Consider the following 22,583-nt stretch of genomic DNA (forward strand, 5'->3'; position numbering starts at 1 on the left):
GCCTACTCATCACGCACCCCGGCCACTCCCAATGCGCCTACTCATCACGCCCCCCGGCCACTCCCAATGCGCCTACTCATCACGCCCCCCGGCCACTCCCAATGCGCCTACTCATCACGCCCCCCGGCCACTCCCAATGCGCCTACTCATCACGCCCCCCGGCCACTCCCAATGCGCCTACTCATCACGCACCCCGGCCACTCCCAATGCGCCTACTCATCATGCCCCCCGGCCACTCCCAATGCGCCTACTCATCACGCCCCCCGGCCACTTCCAATGCGCCTACTCATCACGCCCCCCGGCCACTCCCAATGCGCCTACTCATCATGCCCCCCGGCCACTCCCAATGCGCCTACTCATCACGCCCCCCGGCCACTCCCAATGCGCCTACTCATCACGCCCCCCGGCCACTCCCAATGCGCCTACTCATCACGCCCCCCGGCCACTCCCAATGCGCCTACTCATCATGCCCCCGGCCACTCCCAATGCGCCTACTCATTACGCCCCCCAGCCACTCCCAATGCGCCTACTCATCACGCCCCCCGGCCACTCCCAAAGCGCCTACTCATCACTCCCCCCGGCCACTCCCAATGCGCCTACTCATCACGCCCCCGGCCACTCCCATTGCACCTACTCATCACGCCCCCCGGCCACTCCCAATGCGCCTACTTATCACGCCCCCCGGCCACTCCCAATGCACCTACGCATCATGCCCCCCAGCCACTCCCAATGCGCCTACTCATCACACACCCCAGCCACCACCAATGCACCTACGCATCATGCCCCCTGGCCACTCCCAATGCGCCTACGCATCATGCCACCTGGCCACTCCCAATGCGCCTACGCATCATGCCCCCGGCCACACCCAATGAGCCTACATAAAAATGCCATCTCATTCACAGACGCTCGGCACCCAAGTAGGGATGCGCCCAATCGGGCACCGCTGGACTACACGAAGGTTATCCTGCCCTTATGTGGGGGGAAAGCAGGAAGCCACAGAAGTGAAAAGAAACCTGCCGCAATACACAATCGCCATATGACTGTATGGTGACTGCGGTATCGGTACACGTATGGAGACCCCATACAGTACAGTAGCCGCTATATAACATGCTGCTGAGCGATATAAGAGTCACATGTGCTGGATCTAGTGCTATTGTCATGTATCAGCTGATCATACGTCTCCCCCACAGTACTCAATGAAGGTTATTACCCCTATAATGTATAGTAGCATCTGGATGGAAGCGGTGACATTGCAGTATATGGCGTAATCACGATGATCCGGCCTCATACACATCATCCTCCATGTGTAGCAGGAGGCCTAGAGCGCATTGCATCACGTTACACAGATTCTGCATGTGTCATACATGTGCACACAGCCGGATTAGTGCACCGTGTTACACAGATTCTGCTTGTGTCATACATGTGCACACAGCCGGATTAGTGCACCGTGTTACACAGATTCTGCATGTGTCATACATGTGCACACAGCCGGATTAGTGCATCGTGTTACACAGATTCTGCATGTGTCATACATGTGCACACAGCCGGATTAGTGCATCGTGTTACACAGATTCTGCATGTGTCATACATGTGCACACAGCCGGATTAGTGCATCGTGTTACACAGATTCTGCATGTGTCATACATGTGCACACAGCCGGATTAGTGCATCGTGTTACACAGATTCTGCATGTGGCATACATGTGCACACAGCCGGATTAGTGCATCGCGTTACACAGATTCTGCATGTGGCATACATGTGCACACAGCCGGATTAGTGCATCGCGTTACACAGATTCTGCATGTGGCATACATGTGCACACAGCCGGATTAGTGCATCGCGTTACACAGATTCTGCATGTGTCATACATGTGCACACAGCCGGATTAGTGCATCGCGTTACACAGATTCTGCATGTGTCATACATGTGCACATAGCCGGATTAGTGCATCGTGTTACACAGATTCTGCATGTGGAATACATGTGCACACAGCCAGATTAGTGCATCGCGTTACACAGATTTTGCATGTGTCATACATGTGCACACAGCAGGATTAGTGCATCGTGTTACACAGATTCTGCATGTGGCATACATGTGCACACAGCCGGATTAGTGCATCGTGTTACACAGATTCTGCATGTGGCATACATGTGCACACAGCCGGATTAGTGCATCGCGTTACACAGATTTTGCATGTGTCATACATGTGCACACAGCTAGATTAGTGCATCGTGTTACACAGATTCTGCATGTCATACATGTGCACACAGCTGGATTAGTGCATCGCGTTACACAGATTCTGCATGTGGCATACATGTGCACACAGCTGGATTAGTGCATCGCGTTACACAGATTCTGCATGTGGCATACATGTGCACACAGCCGGATTAGTGCATCGTGTTACACAGATTCTGCATGTGGCATACATGTGCACACAGCTGGATTAGTGCATCGCGTTACACAGATTCTGCATGTGGCATACATGTGCACACAGCCGGATTAGTGCATCGTGTTACACAGATTCTGCATGTGGCATACATGTGCACACAGCTGGATTAGTGCATCGCGTTACACAGATTCTGCATGTGGCATACATGTGCACACAGCCGGATTAGTGCATCGTGTTACACAGATTCTGCATGTGGCATACATGTGCACACAGCTGGATTAGTGCATCGCGTTACACAGATTCTGCATGTGGCATACATGTGCACACAGCCGGATTAGTGCATCGTGTTACACAGATTCTGCATGTGGCATACATGTGCACACAGCCGGATTAGTGCATCGCGTTACACAGATTCTGCATGTGGCATACATGTGCACACAGCCGGATTAGTGCATCGCGTTACACAGATTCTGCATGTCATACATGTGCACATAGCCGGATTAGTGCATCGTGTTACACAGATTCTGCATGTGGCATACATGTGCACACAGCCGGATTAATGCATCGCGTTACACAGATTTTGCATGTGTCATACATGTGCACACAGCAGGATTAGTGCATCGTGTTACACAGATTCTGCATGTGGCATACATGTGCACACAGCCGGATTAGTGCATCGTGTTACACAGATTCTGCATGTGGCATACATGTGCACACAGCCGGATTAGTGCATCGCGTTACACAGATTTTGCATGTGTCATACATGTGCACACAGCTAGATTAGTGCATCGTGTTACACAGATTCTGCATGTGTCATACATGTGCACACAGCTGGATTAGTGCATCGCGTTACACAGATTCTGCATGTGGCATACATGTGCACACAGCCGGATTAGTGCATCGCGTTACACAGATTTTGCATGTGTCATACATGTGCACACAGCTAGATTAGTGCATCGTGTTACACAGATTCTGCATGTGTCATACATGTGCACACAGCTGGATTAGTGCATCGCGTTACACAGATTCTGCATGTGGCATACATGTGCACACAGCTGGATTAGTGCATCGCGTTACACAGATTCTGCATGTGGCATACATGTGCACACAGCCGGATTAGTGCATCGTGTTACACAGATTCTGCATGTGGCATACATGTGCACACAGCTGGATTAGTGCATCGCGTTACACAGATTCTGCATGTGGCATACATGTGCACACAGCCGGATTAGTGCATCGCGTTACACAGATTCTGCATGTCATACATGTGCACATAGCCGGATTAGTGCATCGTGTTACACAGATTCTGCATGTGGCATACATGTGCACACAGCCGGATTAATGCATCGCGTTACACAGATTTTGCATGTGTCATACATGTGCACACAGCAGGATTAGTGCATCGTGTTACACAGATTCTGCATGTGGCATACATGTGCACACAGCCGGATTAGTGCATCGTGTTACACAGATTCTGCATGTGGCATACATGTGCACACAGCTGGATTAAACATCTGTCTGGCCCCCTATGGTAAATCCCACTGACTCCGCAAAGATGAAGGCGATTAAGTCCTGTAGTGACTGAGTCTCTCTGCAGCAATGCTTCCCGCCTTCACAGGATTTATTTTACTTGTTTGTGCTTGAGCCTGTAAATTTTGCTGCATATATATCGGGGTAGGGGTTCCCAGCCACCCTCTGTGCTTCTCCATCATGTCAGTGTATCATCAGGCCATGCTGCTTATGTCTATTGTCCTGGTTGGTGACACTGATCTACTGAGCGCTCTGCACTGGTTACTGATATCTGTATAAAGCAGCTTTCCGTTTTACCCCATTGTAAAGAAAATAAGCAGTCCTGCCCGATGATATCAAGACCTGGCTGGAGGAACAGGGAGCGGTGACAATACGGTCAGGAGGAAGCGGCAGATTACACACTGGCAGGCAGCATCGCAGCCGGCTATATAGAGCAGAGGATGTGGGTGGTAAAGCTGTTTAATAGCGGAGTAACTCTGCAGCGCTGTTACATCATCTGATGTAAGCTATAAATAGCAGGGAAGCCGATCTGCTACCGTCAGACACAATCCTCCCGCATCCCAGCTGTGTCAAATCACACATCAGACTATGCCAGCTGGTGGAACTACAAATCCCAGCACACCCTGGCAGCTCCACTCAACTATGTCGGCTCACGCGGCCCCCTGGAAGTTGTAGTTTTGCAGCAGCTGGAAGGCAATGGATGACCGGCTCTGCCGCACTTACAGTACAGTCACCAACAGAAGTTCCTCATACCTAGGGGGAGGTGTATCAAACCTCAGAGAGAGAAAGTGAAGATGCCCATAGCAATTGTCATTTTATAGGCTGCGCTAGAGAAATGAGAGATAGAAACATCTCCACTTTATCTCTCTCAAAGGTTTGACACATCTGCCCCATAGTAAAGAGAAAGCTATAACAACTTAAAAACAGTGGTTGGTATAATGTGCAGTGGTTAGCATTGCTGCCTCACTGCGCTGGGGTCACGTGTTGAATTCCAGCTGGGGACGAATCTGTGTGGAGTTTGCACATTCTCCCCGCGATTGTAATGGTGCACGGAACAGATTCGAATGATTCAATATGTTTTCAAATACGATGCAGTGATGCAATGCTAGTCTTGTTACACTGCGGTATCAGGGCATATGCAGTGATGCTAGTCTCTTTACACTGCGGTGTCAGGGCCTATGCAGTGATGCAGTGCTAGTCTCGTTACACTGCGCTGTCAGGGCCTATGCAGTGATGCAATGCTAGTCTCGTTACACTGCGGTGTCAGGGCCTATGCAGTGATGCAATGCTAGTCTCGTTACACTGCGGTGTCAGGGCCTACGCAGTGATGCAATGCTAGTCTCGTTACACTGCTGTGTCAGGGCCTACGCAGTGATGCAGTGCTAGTCTCGTTACACTGCGTTGTCAGGGCCTATGCAGTGATGCAATGCTAGTCTCGTTACACTGCGGTGTCAGGCCTATGCAGTGATGCAATGCTAGTCTTGTTACACTGCGGTGTCAGGGCCTACGCAGTGATGCAATGCTAGTCTCGTTACACTGCGGTGTCAGGGCCTATGCAGTAATGCAATGCTAGTCTCGTTACACTGCGGTGTCAGGGCCTATGCAGTGATGGGGAACCTTAGGCACTCCACCTGTTGTTGAACTATACATACCAGCATGCCTTGTTACAGTTTTGCTATTTGGCCATGCTATAACGGTAGCAGGGCATGTTGTGATGTGTAGTTCAACAACAGCTGGAGTGCCGAAGGTTCCCCATCACTGACCTTGAGTAACTGCTTCCCGGTGGCTGATGTCCAGGCGGCTGCACTACCTTACCCACATATAAGGAGATGTGTGTCACACTTCCCCACCCCGCTCCTGCACACAGAGACACGCGTGTACTCTGTTCCTCTATATGAATAAAGAAGTACGGAACTCTGACACTTCCTGCATATCTTCCGCAGTGCGGGCAGCAATTGTGTGGGATGTAGTAGGAACCACAGACATTACTGAGGCATGAGGCATAGAGTGCCTCACATCTCAGTGATGTTACTAGCGCCTAGTAAATTTACAGGCTACACCTTGGTCCAGCAAAATAGAGGAAACAGAGGAAACTGGAGCATTTTAAGCTGTGTGCCCCCGCGCTGCGCAGTAACTGCATGATATAGTAGAGGTAATACTGCAGGCTATAAGACAAAGCCCTATAACAGCATCAGTCACGGAAAACTAATAATCCTTTCAGGTCATTATTTTGCTCTGCGTTTATAAACCCATCTGAGCGAAGAGTTTCCCACGTAAAGGACGGAGCTGTGAGGCATTATCCCCGCACAACGGGCGTCTCACAGGAATAGCATTATGCGCTGTAGCTTCTGTATACCTGGAATAGCTGCTTATACTGCCGCCCCTGCTCCTCACACAGCACTGCAAGAGGTGACACAAACCGCCCTCTGCGCCGGCAGCACGGGGCAAACCGCCCTCTGGCAAAGCGTCCTCTGCGCCGGCAGCACGGGGCAAACCGCCCTCTGGCAAAGCGTCCTCTGCGCCGGCAGCACGGGGCAAACCGCCCTCTGACAAAGCTTCCTCTGCGCCGGCAGCACGAGGCACACCGCCCACTGCGCCGGCAGTACGGCGCAGACCTCGTTCTACGGTAAATACTGGAGCTGGCTCCTCTCTACCCTTACGGCAGCAGGCAATGAGGCCCTATCTAATCACGTCCCCTTTGGCGAGTTGTGTTACTCCGGTGAGAAACCTACATGGCTATGGGTGCACACCCTCACTGAGCTCCTATCCAGACTCCTGCGTGTTCTGGCAGAATGGATGGGCCAGCAGCATATGCCAGGCGAGCGGAACAGAACGGCGTCTCGTCCCGTGGTAACAAGTTTCAGCATGTTCCAGGGGCCGGGAATCTGGCAGCCGAAGCAAAACACAAAGAGCAGACGGTGCGACGCTCCGGCCCAGAGCCTTGTGTTTCACTCTCCATAGTGATCAGTCGCTGATTTCCACAGACAGTTACCACCAATCTCATCCCAATACGCCGTCTTCTCCAGCTTTCACTGCCACCCTAGAGCACGCCACTGCAGACCCCCTGCACTTACCCACTCACATACACATCCAGGGGCTGAAAAAATCCTGCACTGACCAATAGCATACCCTCAATCTGCGCCGGCTGTAAGATGGGACCTGTACACCAAGGGGGAAAAATCTACGGCACCTATTACACCACCTCAGCGGCAGCTCCAGATATCGTACACCTGACCCAACACAGTTACTCCCACAACTATGATTCCTTCAGCAGGGCAAACATCACCCCTCATTCAGAGACTCCGGCAGCAGGTGAGACGGGATAATACACGTAGTGTCTTCACTTAAGATAATTATGATGGTATTTTAACAGGTGACGCGGCACCTGATTGGCTGTAACTTTTGGTTAGTATTACCCGGACGCTAGCTCACTTCCCCAGCCTTTCAGAGGCAGGTGAACCCCTGCCGCACAAGGTGTACGAAGAGGAAGAGATGAAGTCCTACACTTACTAACCTCTGCAAATCACATGCGTCACAAGAGCGCTCAGCATTTACACTGTATGCAGGTAATGAGAGGGTATCACTGCTGGTGTGACACAAGCTCAGCACTCACACTGTATGCAGGTAATGGGAGTATCACTGCTGGTGTGACACAAGCTCAGCATTTACACTGTATGCAGGTAATGGGAGGGGATCACTGCTGGTGTGACACAAGCTCAGCGCTTACACTGTATGCAGGTAATGGGAGGGTATCACTGCTGGTGTGACACAAGCTCAGCGCTTACACTGTATGCAGGTAATGGGAGGGGATCACTGCTGGTGTGACACAAGCTCAGCATTTACACTGTATGCAGGTAATGGGAGGGTATCACTGCTGGTGTGACACAAGCTCAGCGTTTACACTGTATGCAGGTAATGAGTGTATCACTGCTGGTGTGACACAAGCTCAGCGCTTACACTGTATACAGGTAATGGGAGTATCACTGCTGGTGTGACACAAGCTCAGCGCTTACACTGTATGCAGGTAATGGGAGGGTATCACTGCTGGTGTGACACAAGCTCAGCGCTTACACTGTATGCAGGTAATGGGAGGGTATCACTGCTGGTGTGACACAAGCTCAGCGTTTACACTGTATGCAGGTAATGAGAGTATCACTGCTGGTGTGACACAAGCTCAGCGCTTACACTGTATACAGGTAATGGGAGTATCACTGCTGGTGTGACACAAGCTCAGCTCTCACACTGTATACAGGTAATGGGAGGGTATCACTGCTGGTGTGACAAGCTCAGCGCTTACACTGTATACAGGTAATGGGAGTATCACTGCTGGTGTGACACAAGCTCAGCGCTTACACTGTATGCAGGTAATGAGAGTATCACTGCTGGTGTGACAAGCTCAGCACTCACTGTATACAGGTAATGGGAGTATCACTGCTGGTGTGACACAAGCTCAGCTCTCACACTGTATACAGGTAATGGGAGGGTATCACTGCTGGTGTGACAAGCTCAGCGCTTACACTGTATACAGGTAATGGGAGTATCACTGCTGGTGTGACACTAGCTCAGCACTCACACTGTATACAGGTAATGGGAGTATCACTGCTGGTGTGACAAGCTCAGCACTCACTGTATACAGGTAATGGGAGTATCACTGCTGGTGTGACACAAGCTCAGCTCTCACACTGTATACAGGTAATGGGAGGGTATCACTGCTGGTGTGACAAGCTCAGCGCTTACACTGTATACAGGTAATGGGAGTATCACTGCTGGTGTGACACAAGCTCAACACTCACACTGTGTACAGGTAATGGGAGGGGATCACTGCTGGTGTGACACAAGCTCAGCACTCACACTGTATGCAGGTAATGAGAGGGTATCACTGCTGGTGTGACACAAGCTCAGCGCTTACACTGTATACAGGTAATGAGAGTATCACTGCTGGTGTGACACAAGCTCAGCTCTCACACTGTATACAGGTAATGGGAGGGTATCACTGCTGGTGTGACACAAGCTCAGCACTCACACTGTATACAGGTAATGGGAGTATCACTGCTGGTGTGACAAGCTCAGCACTCACTGTATACAGGTAATGGGAGTATCACTGCTGGTGTGACAAGCTCAGCTCTCACACTGTATACAGGTAATGGGAGGGTATCACTGCTGGTGTGACACAAGCTCAGCACTCACACTGTATACAGGTAATGGGAGTATCACTGCTGGTGTGACACAAGCTCAGCATTTACACTGTATACAGGTAATGAGAGGGTATCACTGCTGGTGTGACACAAGCTCAGCACTCACACTGTATACAGGTAATGGGAGTATCACTGCTGGTGTGACACAAGCTCAGCACTCACACTGTATACAGGTAATGGGAGGGTATCACTGCTGGTGTGACACAAGCTCAGCACTCACACTGTATACAGGTAATGGGAGTATCACTGCTGGTGTGACACAAGCTCAGCTCTCACACTGTATACAGGTAATGAGAGGGTATCACTGCTGGTGTGACACAAGCTCAGCACTCACACTGTATACAGGTAATGGGAGTATCACTGCTGGTGTGACACAAGCTCAGCTCTCACACTGTATACAGGTAATGGGAGGGTATCACTGCTGGTGTGACACAAGCTCAGCTCTCACACTGTATACAGGTAATGGGAGGGTATCACTGCTGGTGTGACACAAGCTCAGCACTCACACTGTATACAGGTAATGGGAGTATCACTGCTGGTGTGACACAAGCTCAGCACTCACACTGTATACAGGTAATGGGAGTATCACTGCTGGTGTGACACAAGCTCAGCACTCACACTGTATACAGGTAATGGGAGTATCACTGCTGGTGTGACACAAGCTCAGCACTCACACTGCATACAGGTAATGGCAGTATCACTGCTGGTATGACACAAGCTCAGCACTCACACTGTATACGGGTAACGGCAGTATCACTGCTGGTGTGACACAAGCTCAGCACTCACACTGTATACAGGTAATGGGAGGGTATCACTGCTGGTGTGACACAAGCTCAGCACTCACACTGTATACAGGTAATGGGAGTATCACTGCTAGTGTGACACAAGCTCAGCACTCACACTGTATACAGGTAATGGGAGTATCACTGCTGGTGTGACACAAGCTCAGCACTCACACTGTGTACAGGTAATGGGAGTATCACTGCTGGTGTGACACAAGCTCAGCACTCACACTGTATACAGGTAATGGGAGGGTATCACTGCTGGTGTGACACAAGCTCAGCACTCACACTGTATACAGGTAATGGCAGTATCACTGCTGGTGTGACAAGCTCAGCTCTCACACTGTATACAGGTAATGGGAGGGTATCACTGCTGGTGTAACACAAGTTCAGCACTCACACTGTATACAGGTAATGGGAGTATCACTGCTGGTGTGACACAAGCTCAGCACTCACACTGTATACAGGTAATGGGAGGGTATCACTGCTGGTGTGACACAAGCTCAGCACTCACATTGTATACAGGTAATGGGAGTATCACTGCTGGTGTGAAACAAGCTCAGCACTCACACTGTATACAGGTAATGGGAGGGGATCACTGCTGGTGTGACACAAGCTCAGCACTCACACTGTATACAGGTAATGGGAGGGGATCACTGCTGGTGTGACACAAGCTCAGCACTCACACTGTATACAGGTAATGGGAGTATCACTGCTGGTGTGACAAGCTCAGCACTCACACTGTATACAGGTAATGGGAGTATCACTGCTGGTGTGACACTAGCTCAGCACTCACACTGTATACAGGTAATGGGAGTATCACTGCTGGTGTGACACAAGCTCAGCACTCACACTGTGTACAGGTAATGGGAGTATCACTGCTGGTGTGACACAAGCTCAGCACTCACACTGCATACAGGTAATGGGAGGGTATCACTGCTGGTGTGACACAAGCTCAGCACTCACACTGTATACAGGTAATGGCAGTATCACTGCTGGTATGACACAAGCTCAGCACTCACACTGTATACGGGTAACGGCAGTATCACTGCTGGTGTGACACAAGCTCAGCACTCACACTGTATACAGGTAATGGGAGGGTATCACTGCTGGTGTGACACAAGCTCAGCACTCACACTGTATACAGGTAATGGGAGTATCACTGCTGGTGTGACACAAGCTCAGCACTCACACTGTATACAGGTAACTGGAGTATCACTGCTGGTGTGACACAAGCTCAGCACTCACACTGTATACAGGTAAAGGGAGGGTATCACTGCTGGTGTAACACAAGTTCAGCACTCACACTGTATACAGGTAATGAGAGGGGATCACTGCTGGTGTGACACAAGCTCAGCACTCACACTGTATACAGGTAATGGGAGTATCACTGCTGGTGTGACACAAGCTCAGCACTCACACTGTATACAGGTAATGGGAGGGTATCACTGCTGGTGTGACACAAGCTCAGCACTCACACTGTATACAGGTAATGGGAGTATCACTGCTGGTGTGACACAAGCTCAGCTCTCACACTGTATACAGGTAATGGGAGGGTATCACTGCTGGTGTGACACTAGCTCAGCACTCACACTGTATACAGGTAATGGGAGTATCACTGCTGGTGTGACACAAGCTCAGCACTCACACTGTATACAGGTAATGGGAGGGTATCACTGCTGGTGTGACAAGCTCAGCACTCACACTGTATACAGGTAATGGGAGTATCACTGCTGGTGTGACACAAGCTCAGCACTCACACTGTATACAGGTAATGGGAGTATCACTGCTGGTGTGACACAAGCTCAGCACTCACACTGTATACAGGTAATGGGAGTATCACTGCTGGTGTGACACAAGCTCAGCACTCACACTGTGTACAGGTAATGGGAGTATCACTGCTGGTGTGACAAGCTCAGCACTCACACTGTGTACAGGTAATGGGAGGGTATCACTGCTGGTGTGACACAAGCTCAGCACTCACACTGTATACAGGTAATGGGAGTATCACTGCTGGTGTGACACAAGCTCAGCACTCACACTGTATACAGGTAATGGGAGGGTATCACTGCTGGTGTGACACAAGCTCAGCACGCACACTGTGTACAGGTAATGGGAGTATCACTGCTGGTGTGACACAAGCTCAGCACTCACACTGTATACAGGTAATGGGAGAGTATCACTGCTGGTGTGACACAAGCTCAGCACGCACACTGTGTACAGGTAATGGGAGTATCACTGCTGGTGTGACACAAGCTCAGCACTCACACTGTATACAGGTAATGGGAGGGTATCACTGCTGGTGTGACACAAGCTCAGCACTCACACTGTATACAGGTAATGGGAGGGTATCACTGCTGGTGTGACACAAGCTCAGCACTCACACTGTATACAGGTAATGGGAGTATCACTGCTGGTGTGACACAAGCTCAGCACTCACACTGAATACAGGTAATGGGAGGGTATCACTGCTGGTGTGACACAAGTTCAGCACTCACACTGTATACAGGTAATGGGAGCATCACTGCTGGTGTGACACAAGCTCAGCACTCACACTGTATACAGGTAATGGGAGCATCACTGCTGGTGTGACACAAGCTCAGCACTCACACTGTATACAGGTAATGGGAGTATCACTGCTGGTGTGACACAAGCTCAGCTCTCACACTGTATACAGGTAATGGGAGGGTATCACTGCTGGTGTGACACAAGCTCAGCACTCACACTGTATACAGGTAACGGGAGTATCACTGCTGGTGTGACACAAGCTCAGCACTCACACTGTATACTGGTAATGGGAGTATCACTGCTGGTGTGACAAGCTCAGCACTCACACTGTATACAGGTAATGGGAGTATCACTGCTGGTGTGACACAAGCTCAGCACTCACACTGTATACAGGTAATGGGAGTATCACTGCTGGTGTGACATAAGCTCAGCACTCACACTGTATACAGGTAATGGGAGTATCACTGCTGGTGTGACACAAGCTCAGCTCTCACACTGTATACAGGTAATGGGAGGGTATCACTGCTGGTGTGACACAAGCTCAGCACTCACACTGTATACAGGTAATGGGAGGGTATCACTGCTGGTGTGACACAAGCTCAGCACTCACACTGTATACGGGTAACGGCAGTATCACTGCTGGTGTGACACAAGCTCAGCACTCACACTGTATACAGGTAATGGGAGGGTATCACTGCTGGTGTGACACAAGCTCAGCACTCACACTGTATACAGGTAATGGGAGTATCACTGCTAGTGTGACACAAGCTCAGCACTCACACTGTATACAGGTAATGGGAGTATCACTGCTGGTGTGACACAAGCTCAGCACTCACACTGTATACAGGTAATGGGAGTATCACTGCTGGTGTGACACAAGCTCAGCACTCACACTGTATACAGGTAATGGGAGGGGATCACTGCTGGTGTGACACAAGCTCAGCACTCACACTGTATACAGGTAATGGGAGTATCACTGCTGGTGTGACACAAGCTCAGCACTCACACTGTGTACAGGTAATGGGAGTATCACTGCTGGTGTGACACAAGCTCAGCACTCACACTGTATACAGGTAATGGGAGGGTATCACTGCTGGTGTGACACAAGCTCAGCACTCACACTGTATACAGGTAATGGCAGTATCACTGCTGGTGTGACAAGCTCAGCTCTCACACTGTATACAGGTAATGGGAGGGTATCACTGCTGGTGTAACACAAGTTCAGCACTCACACTGTATACAGGTAATGGGAGTATCACTGCTGGTGTGACACAAGCTCAGCACTCACACTGTATACAGGTAATGGGAGGGTATCACTGCTGGTGTGACACAAGCTCAGCACTCACACTGTATACAGGTAATGGGAGTATCACTGCTGGTGTGAAACAAGCTCAGCACTCACACTGTATACAGGTAATGGGAGGGGATCACTGCTGGTGTGACACAAGCTCAGCACTCACACTGTATACAGGTAATGGGAGGGGATCACTGCTGGTGTGACACAAGCTCAGCACTCACACTGTATACAGGTAATGGGAGTATCACTGCTGGTGTGACAAGCTCAGCACTCACACTGTATACAGGTAATGGGAGTATCACTGCTGGTGTGACACTAGCTCAGCACTCACACTGTATACAGGTAATGGGAGTATCACTGCTGGTGTGACACAAGCTCAGCACTCACACTGTATACAGGTAATGGGAGTATCACTGCTGGTGTGACACAAGCTCAGCACTCACACTGCATACAGGTAATGGGAGGGTATCACTGCTGGTGTGACACAAGCTCAGCACTCACACTGTATACAGGTAATGGCAGTATCACTGCTGGTATGACACAAGCTCAGCACTCACACTGTATACGGGTAACGGCAGTATCACTGCTGGTGTGACACAAGCTCAGCACTCACACTGTATACAGGTAATGGGAGGGTATCACTGCTGGTGTGACACAAGCTCAGCACTCACACTGTATACAGGTAATGGGAGTATCACTGCTGGTGTGACACTAGCTCAGCACTCACACTGTATACAGGTAACTGGAGTATCACTGCTGGTGTGACACAAGCTCAGCACTCACACTGTATACAGGTAAAGGGAGGGTATCACTGCTGGTGTAACACAAGTTCAGCACTCACACTGTATACAGGTAATGAGAGGGGATCACTGCTGGTGTGACACAAGCTCAGCACTCACACTGTATACAGGTAATGGGAGTATCACTGCTGGTGTGACACAAGCTCAGCACTCACACTGTATACAGGTAATGGGAGGGTATCACTGCTGGTGTGACACAAGCTCAGCACTCACACTGTATACAGGTAATGGGAGTATCACTGCTGGTGTGACACAAGCTCAGCTCTCACACTGTATACAGGTAATGGGAGGGTATCACTGCTGGTGTGACACTAGCTCAGCACTCACACTGTATACAGGTAATGGGAGTATCACTGCTGGTGTGACACAAGCTCAGCACTCACACTGTATACAGGTAATGGGAGGGTATCACTGCTGGTGTGACAAGCTCAGCACTCACACTGTATACAGGTAATGGGAGTATCACTGCTGGTGTGACACAAGCTCAGCACTCACACTGTATACAGGTAATGGGAGTATCACTGCTGGTGTGACACAAGCTCAGCACTCACACTGTATACAGGTAATGGGAGTATCACTGCTGGTGTGACACAAGCTCAGCACTCACACTGTATACAGGTAATGGGAGTATCACTGCTGGTGTGACACAAGCTCAGCACTCACACTGTGTACAGGTAATGGGAGTATCACTGCTGGTGTGACAAGCTCAGCACTCACACTGTGTACAGGTAATGGGAGGGTATCACTGCTGGTGTGACACAAGCTCAGCACTCACACTGTATACAGGTAATGGGAGTATCACTGCTGGTGTGACAAGCTCAGCACGCACACTGTGTACAGGTAATGGGAGGGTATCACTGCTGGTGTGACACAAGCTCAGCACTCACACTGTATACAGGTAATGGGAGGGTATCACTGCTGGTGTGACAAGCTCAGCACGCACACTGTGTACAGGTAATGGGAGTATCACTGCTGGTGTGACACAAGCTCAGCACTCACACTGTATACAGGTAATGGGAGAGTATCACTGCTGGTGTGACACAAGCTCAGCACGCACACTGTGTACAGGTAATGGGAGTATCACTGCTGGTGTGACACAAGCTCAGCACTCACACTGTATACAGGTAATGGGAGGGTATCACTGCTGGTGTGACACAAGCTCAGCACTCACACTGTATACAGGTAATGGGAGTATCACTGCTGGTGTGACACAAGCTCAGCACTCACACTGTATACAGGTAATGGGAGTATCACTGCTGGTGTGACACAAGCTCAGCACTCACACTGTATACAGGTAATGGGAGTATCACTGCTGGTGTGACAAGCTCAGCTCTCACACTGTATACAGGTAATGGGAGGGTATCACTGCTGGTGTGACACAAGCTCAGCTCTCACACTGTATACAGGTAATGGGAGGGTATCACTGCTGGTGTGACACAAGCTCAGCACTCACACTGTATACAGGTAATGGGAGTATCACTGCTGGTGTGACACAAGCTCAGCACTCACACTGTATACAGGTAATGGGAGTATCACTGCTGGTGTGACACAAGCTCAGCACTCACACTGTATACAGGTAATGGGAGGGTATCACTGCTGGTGTGACAAGCTCAGCACTCACACTGTATACAGGTAATGGCAGTATCACTGCTGGTGTGACACAAGCTCAGCACTCACACTGTATACAGGTAATGGGAGTATCACTGCTGGTGTGACACAAGCTCAGCACTCACACTGTATACAGGTAATGGGAGTATCACTGCTGGTGTGACACAAGCTCAGCACTCACACTGTGTACAGGTAATGGGAGTATCACTGCTGGTGTGACAAGCTCAGCACTCACACTGTGTACAGGTAATGGGAGGGTATCACTGCTGGTGTGACACAAGCTCAGCACTCACACTGTATACAGGTAATGGGAGTATCACTGCTGGTGTGACAAGCTCAGCACGCACACTGTGTACAGGTAATGGGAGGGTATCACTGCTGGTGTGACACAAGCTCAGCACTCACACTGTATACAGGTAATGGGAGGGTATCACTGCTGGTGTGACACAAGCTCAGCACGCACACTGTGTACAGGTAATGGGAGTATCACTGCTGGTGTGACACAAGCTCAGCACTCACACTGTATACAGGTAATGGGAGAGTATCACTGCTGGTGTGACACAAGCTCAGCACGCACACTGTGTACAGGTAATGGGAGTATCACTGCTGGTGTGACACAAGCTCAGCACTCACACTGTATACAGGTAATGGGAGGGTATCACTGCTGGTGTGACACAAGCTCAGCACTCACACTGTATACAGGTAATGGGAGTATCACTGCTGGTGTGACACAAGCTCAGCACTCACACTGTATACAGGTAATGGGAGTATCACTGCTGGTGTGACACAAGCTCAGCACTCACACTGTATACAGGTAATGGGAGTATCACTGCTGGTGTGACAAGCTCAGCTCTCACACTGTATACAGGTAATGGGAGGGTATCACTGCTGGTGTGACACAAGCTCAGCTCTCACACTGTATACAGGTAATGGGAGGGTATCACTGCTGGTGTGACACAAGCTCAGCACTCACACTGTATACAGGTAATGGGAGTATCACTGCTGGTGTGACACAAGCTCAGCACTCACACTGAATACAGGTAATGGGAGGGTATCACTGCTGGTGTGACACAAGTTCAGCACTCACACTGTATACAGGTAATGGGAGCATCACTGCTGGTGTGACACAAGCTCAGCACTCACACTGTATACAGGTAATGGGAGCATCACTGCTGGTGTGACACAAGCTCAGCACTCACACTGTATACAGGTAATGGGAGTATCACTGCTGGTGTGACACAAGCTCAGCTCTCACACTGTATACAGGTAATGGGAGGGTATCACTGCTGGTGTGACACAAGCTCAGCACTCACACTGTATACAGGTAACGGGAGTATCACTGCTGGTGTGACACAAGCTCAGCACTCACACTGTATACTGGTAATGGGAGTATCACTGCTGGTGTGACACAAGCTCAGCACTCACACTGTATACAGGTAATGGGAGTATCACTGCTGGTGTGACACAAGCTCAGCACTCACACTGTATACAGGTAATGGGAGTATCACTGCTGGTGTGACACAAGCTCAGCACTCACACTGTATACAGGTAATGGGAGTATCACTGCTGGTGTGACACAAGCTCAGCTCTCACACTGTATACAGGTAATGGGAGGGTATCACTGCTGGTGTGACACAAGCTCAGCACTCACACTGTATACAGGTAATGGGAGGGTATCACTGCTGGTGTGACACAAGCTCAGCACTCACACTGTATACAGGTAATGGGAGTATCACTGCTGGTGTGACACAAGCTCAGCTCTCACACTGTATACAGGTAATGGGAGTATCACTGCTGGTGTGACACAAGCTCAGCTCTCACACTGTATACAGGTAATGGGAGTATCACTGCTGGTGTGACACAAGCTCAGCTCTCACACTGTATACAGGTAATGGGAGGGTATCACTGCTGGTGTGACACTAGCTCAGCACTCACACTGTATACAGGTAATGAGAGGGTATCACTGCTGGTGTGACACTAGCTCAGCACTCACACTGTATACAGGTAATGGGAGGGTATCACTGCTGGTGTGACACTAGCTCAGCACTCACACTGTATACAGGTAATGGGAGGGTATCACTGCTGGTGTGACACAAGCTCAGCGCTTACACTGTATACAGGTAATGGGAGGGTATCACTGCTGGTGTGACACAAGCTCAGCACTCACACTGTATACAGGTAATGGGAGGGTATCACTGCTGGTGTGACACTAGCTCAGCACTCACACTGTATACAGGTAATGGGAGTATCACTGCTGGTGTGACACAAGCTCAGCACTCACACTGTATACAGGTAATGGGAGCACACATGATACATAGTGTACAGTATATACAGTGCAGTAACGTGGGCTCAGGGGGCCTGCAGGGCACAGTATACTGGAGAGCTTTCCCCAGAAGCAGATACATTTATACATACATATACACACCCAGCCAGGGAGCAGGCCCCGCCGGGAACACCCGCACCCCCGGCCACGCCCGCCCTGTGAGTACATACCGTGGATGCCGGTCTGGTGCGCCATGTCAGGACAGCCCGGGATCAGGGAGCGGCTCACTCTGCGCTGGGGGGCGTGGCCGGGGACTCGGGGGGCGGGGCCAGCGCGGGCCTCTAATTTTACAGAAAAAGCCATTTACAGAGGGCTGCCGCACGGCATGCTGGGAGCACCGTGGGGCACGCCGGGAAATGTAGTTACCTGACGTAGCCAGTATATCACGTGTTAGAGGCTAGCACATTATATTATTACACACTGTGACCACCCCCCCCCCCGCCACTCACTGCTGCACCTAGTGCATTATATTATTACACACTGTGACCCCCCTTCCCCCCGCCACCACTCACTGCTGCAACTAGCACATTATATTATTACACACTGTGACCCCCCCCGCCACTCACCGCTGCACCTGGTGCATTATATTATTACACACTGTGGACCCCCCCCCGCCACTTACTGCTGCAACTAGCACATTATATTATTACACACTCACTGCTGCAACTAGCACATTATATTATTACACACTGTGACCCCCCCCGCCACTCACTGCTGCACCTAGTGCATTATATTATTACACACTGTGACACCCCCCCCCCCCCCCCCCGCCACCTCTCACTGCTGCAACTAGCACATTATATTATTACACACTGTGACCACTCACCGCTGCACCTGGTGCATTATATTATTACACACTGTGGACCCCCCCCCGCCGCCACTTACTGCTGCAACTAGCACATTATATTATTACACACTCACTGCTGCAACTAGCACATTATATCATTACACACTGTGACCCCCCCGTCCCCCCCCGCCACTCACTGCTGCACCTAGTGCATTATATTTTCTCTAACGTCCTAAGTGGATGCTGGGGACTCCGTCAGGACCATGGGGAATAGCGGCTCCGCAGGAGACAGGGCACAAAAATAAAGCTTTAGGATTAGGTGGTGTGTACTGGCTCCTCCCCCTATGACCCTCCTCCAAGCCTCAGTTAGGTTTTTGTGCCCGTCCGAGCAGGGTGCAATCTAGGTGGCTCTCCTAAAGAGCTGCTTAGAAAAAGTTTTTAGGTTTTTTATTTTCAGTGAGTCCTGCTGGCAACAGGCTCACTGCATCGAGGGACTTAGGGGAGAGAATTTCAACTCACCTGCGTGCAGGATGGATTGGATTCTTAGGCTACTGGACACCATTAGCTCCAGAGGGAGTCGGAACACAGGTCTCACCCTGGGGTTCGTCCCGGAGCCGCGCCGCCGACCCCCCTTACAGATGCTGAAGATTGAAGGTCCGGAAACAGGCGGCAGAAGGCTCTTCAGTCTTCATGAAGGTAGCGCACAGCACTGCAGCTGTGCGCCATTGTTGTCACACACTTCACACCAAGCGGTCACGGAGGGTGCAGGGCGCTGCTGGGGGCGCCCTGGGCAGCAATATTTAATACCTTTATGGCAAAAGAATACATCACATATAGCCAATGAGGCTATATATGTATGTATTTAACCCATGCCAGTTATCTAAAACTACGGGAGAAAAGCCAGCCGAAATAGGGGGCGGAGCTTATTCTCCTCAGCACACAGCGCCATTTTCCTGCTCAGCTCCGCTGTGAGGAAGGCTCCCAGGACTCTCCCCTGCACTGCACTACAGAAACAGGGTAAAACAGAGAGGGGGGGGCATTTTTTTGGCGATATTTTGATATATTTAAGCTGCTATAAAGAACAACACTTATATAAGGTTGTTCCCATATATATTATAGCGCTTGGGTGTGTGCTGGCAAACTCTCCCTCTGTCTCCCCAAAGGGCTAGTGGGGTCCTGTCTTCGATAAGAGCATTCCCTGTGTGTCTGCTGTGTGTCGGTACGTGTGTGTCGACATGTATGAGGACGATGTTGGTGTGGAGGCAGAGCAATTGCCGATAATGGTGATGTCACCCCCCAGGGAGTCGACACCGGAATGGATGGCTTTGTTTATGGAATTACGTGATAATGTCAGCACATTACAAAAATCAGTTGACGACATGAGACGGCCGGCAAACCAGTTAGTACCTGCCCAGGTGTCTCAGACACCGTCAGGGGCTGTAAAGCGCCCTTTACCTCAGTCGGTCGACACAGACCCAGACACAGACACTGAATCTAGTGTCGACGGTGATGAAACAAACGTATTTTCAAGTAGGGCCACACGTTATATGATCACGGCAATGAAGGAGGCTTTGCATATCTCTGATACTGCAAGTACCACAAAAAGGGGTATTATGTGGGGGGTGAAAAAACTACCTGTAGTTTTTCCTGAATCAGAGGAATTAAATGATGTATGTGATGAAGCGTGGGTTAACCCAGATAGAAAAATGCTAATTTCAAAAAAGTTATTAGCATTATACCCTTTCCCGCCAGAGGTTAGGGCGCGCTGGGAAACACCCCCTAGGGTGGATAAGGCGCTCACACGCTTATCAAAACAAGTGGCGTTACCGTCTCCTGATACGGCCGCCCTCAGGGATCCAGCTGATAGGAGAATGGAAACTACCCTAAAAAGTATATACACACATACTGGTGTTATACTGCGACCAGCCATCGCCTCAGCCTGGATGTGCAGTGCTGGGGTCGTCTGGTTGGATTCCCTGACTGAAAATATTGATACCCTGGATAGGGACAGTATTTTATTGACTATAGAGCAATTAAAGGATGCTTTCCTTTATATGCGAGATGCTCAGAGAGATATTTGCACTCTGGCATCGAGAGTAAATGCGATGTCCATATCTGCCAGAAGGAGTTTATGGACGCGACAGTGGTCAGGTGATGCGGATTCCAAACGACATATGGAAGTATTGCCGTATAAAGGGGAGGAATTATTTGGCGTCGGTCTATCGGATCTGGTGGCCACGGCAACTGCCGGAAAATCCACCTTTTTACCTCAGACCCCCTCCCAACAGAAAAAGACACCGTCTTTTCAGCCGCAGTCCTTTCGGTCCTATAAGAACAAGCGGACAAAAGGACAGTCATATCTGCCTCGGGGCAGAGGAAGGGGTAAGAGAGGGCAGCAAGCAGCCCCTGCCCAGGAACAGAAGCCCTCCCAGGGTTCTGCAAAGCCCTCAGCATGACGCTGGGGCCTTACAAGCGGACTCAGGAGCGGTGGGGGGTCGACTCAAGAATTTCAGCGCACAGTGGGCTTGCTCACAGGTGGACCCCTGGATTCTGCAGGTAGTATCTCAGGGTTACAGGTTGGAATTCGAGAAGTCTCCCCCTCGCCGGTTCCTAAAGTCTGCTTTGCCAACGTCTCCCTCAGACAGGGCGACGATATTGGAAGCCATTCACAAGCTGTTTTCTCAGCAGGTGATAGTCAAGGTACCCCTCCTACAACAGGGAAAGGGGTATTACTCCACGCTATTTGTGGTACCGAAGCCGGACGGCTCGGTAAGACCTATTCTAAATCTGAAATCTTTGAACCTGTACATACAAAAATTCAAGTTCAAGATGGAGTCACTCAGAGCAGTGATAGCGAATCTGGAAGAAGGGGACTTTATGGTGTCCCTGGACATAAAGGATGCTTACCTACATGTCCCAATTTGCCCTTCACATCAAGGGTACCTCAGGTTCGTGGTGCAAAACTGTCATTATCAGTTTCAGACGCTGCCGTTTGGATTGTCCACGGCACCTCGGGTCTTTACCAAGGTAATGGCCGAAATGATGATTCTTCTGCGAAGAAGAGGCGTATTAATTATCCCTTACTTGGACGATCTCCTGATAAGGGCAAGGTCCAGAGAACAGCTGGAGGACGGAGTAGCACTAACCCAACTAGTGCTGCAACAACACGGGTGGATTCTGAATTTTCCAAAATCTCAGTTGACCCCGACGACACGTCTGCTGTTCCTGGGAATGATTCTGGACACGGTTCAGAAAAAGGTGTTTCTTCCGGAGGAGAAAGCCAGGGAGTTATCCGAACTTGTCAGGAACCTCCTAAAACCAGGGAAAGTGTCTGTGCATCAATGCACAAGAGTCCTGGGAAAGA

General features: G+C 50.3%; 1 protein-coding gene across 1 annotated transcript in view; it reads right to left on the reverse strand.

Annotated features, from left to right (window-relative positions):
- TWF2 (twinfilin actin binding protein 2) overlaps positions 1–18,711 on the reverse strand; it is a 57,006-nt gene extending 38,295 nt beyond the window's left edge. Inside the window, exon 1 of the mRNA XM_063941350.1 lies at positions 18,603–18,711. Within this exon, the coding sequence (XP_063797420.1) occupies positions 18,603–18,627 (25 nt within the window). The 5' untranslated portion in view covers positions 18,628–18,711. The remainder of the gene's footprint in view (positions 1–18,602) is intronic.
- Between the last annotated feature and the right edge of the window lie 3,872 nt (positions 18,712–22,583).

The sequence above is a fragment of the Pseudophryne corroboree genome, chromosome 9, assembly GCF_028390025.1.
Source record: "Pseudophryne corroboree isolate aPseCor3 chromosome 9, aPseCor3.hap2, whole genome shotgun sequence".
NCBI lineage: Eukaryota > Metazoa > Chordata > Amphibia > Anura > Myobatrachidae > Pseudophryne > Pseudophryne corroboree.